Raw genomic sequence first — 1,640 nt, forward strand, 5'->3', positions numbered from 1 at the left:
TCAGCAGCCACACACAGTTCAAGTAAAAAGGATTTGGCAGTTGTGGCAAAGCACATTGTAGATTATGCTTCTGGTTTAGCATATGCCAGACTGCCAATGACTGGACAAGATACCAGCCTTCTCTCTAAGACCTTGGTCTACATACATCACACATGGTCTTCTGTCTGGGCTGTCAGCACCATGGCCCAAACTGTGACCATTGCCTGTGCTGGTACTAGAAGCACCATTCTCTGCCTGGCAGTCTCAGCATCACTTAGAGGTGTCCCCTCCTTTGGAGGAGAATAGAGATCAACTTGTGGTTCAACCTCTGCTGCAAACCGGGTGTGTGATTTCTGGCCACACCACGCGGCTTGCAGGATCTTAGTTCCCCGACCAGGGATTGAACCCGTGCCCCTTTCAGTGGAAGCACAGAGTCCTAACCAGTGTACCACCAGGGAAGTCCTGAGACCTCATTTCTTTATCTGTACTAGGTCAGCTTTAGGTGAGGGCCCCTCCAACTCCAGGGTTCTAGAATTTTTTAAAGAATAGGGTCATGGTTACAAATCCCTCCCAAATAACACATAGTTGAAAAGGAGGTAGTCTTGCAGATAGACCTTTAGGCAGCTTCAAATCCTCAATTATTTCTAGGACAAACAAGCACAGCTCAGTCCTGTGCACAGGACTGTAAAGTTCTCCAGGGTCTCAGCACTGTGTGCCTTTGAAGTACTTTGCTGTGGCTGCCCTTGCTGCCCTGTCTGGACAGCGTAATGACGTGGCTCAAATCCTTCCCCAGTTAGAGATGAAGCAGAAGTCCCTGATGAGCCTGGGGAATGAGGCAGAAGAACAACGTGGGCCAGAAGCTGCTGAGGTGCACCCCGCGAGCCTGGGTGAGTGCCATCTCCGGCTGTCATCACTGGGCCTTCCGTTTCCATTTTGTAGAAAACCAGTGACCCTCCTTCTAGATAAGTTTAGTTGAATCTGTGCTGACCTAGGGAAGGTAACACAGGCACTAAATGTATTTTCCAAGGATGTTCACAAATAGAGAAGCGCCAGTTGTTAATTGTTTATTAACATGATCCAGACGGAGCATCTTTCTAATTACTTTCCTTAGGAGGCACGAAGTGCTTTTTGAGCTACATCTTGTTATGTTTTTAAAGTGTATTCACACTAAATATTTAATGAAATTAAGGAATTACTGTTAATTTTTTAAATTTCATGGTTATGTTATTATTTAAAACTTTTAGTGAAATATACTGAAGATTTTACAGATGAAATAATGTGATGCCTGGGATCTGCATGGAAGTAATCCAGGGAGTGGGGAGTGGGAGTGGGTGAAAAAAAGACTGGCCTTGGATTGATGGCTGTTAAATCTGGGCAAGGGGAAGGGTCCTTATACTATTCTCTCTCTATGTATTTTTGAAAATGTCCACGATAAAACTTTAAGTGTGCTGATGGTAGTGCTAGGGAGATTTTGATGTATATAATGAGAGAAAATTTGATTCTGTCCTCTCAGTAGATGTGTATATCACTGTGTTAATGGAGGTATTTCTTGTCCTAAACTGTAGAGTTTAAGTAGATTATTTTCGATGCAAAAGTAGGCAACAAGTTTAATTTCGACTCTTTTTCATTATCTTTCTTGCATTTTGCATTTAGCGAAAGAG

General features: G+C 43.5%; 1 protein-coding gene across 1 annotated transcript in view; it reads left to right on the forward strand.

The window, feature by feature from the left end:
- The window catches only part of ZZEF1 (zinc finger ZZ-type and EF-hand domain containing 1), a 113,575-nt gene that overhangs the window by 68,228 nt on the left and 43,707 nt on the right, over positions 1 to 1,640 (forward strand). The window contains exon 29 of the mRNA XM_007454251.1: positions 773 to 866. Within this exon, the coding sequence (XP_007454313.1) occupies positions 773 to 866 (94 nt within the window). The remainder of the gene's footprint in view (positions 1 to 772; positions 867 to 1,640) is intronic.

This window comes from Lipotes vexillifer, unplaced genomic scaffold (assembly GCF_000442215.2).
Source record: "Lipotes vexillifer unplaced genomic scaffold, Lipotes_vexillifer_v1.1 scaffold680, whole genome shotgun sequence".
Lineage (NCBI taxonomy): Eukaryota > Metazoa > Chordata > Mammalia > Artiodactyla > Lipotidae > Lipotes > Lipotes vexillifer.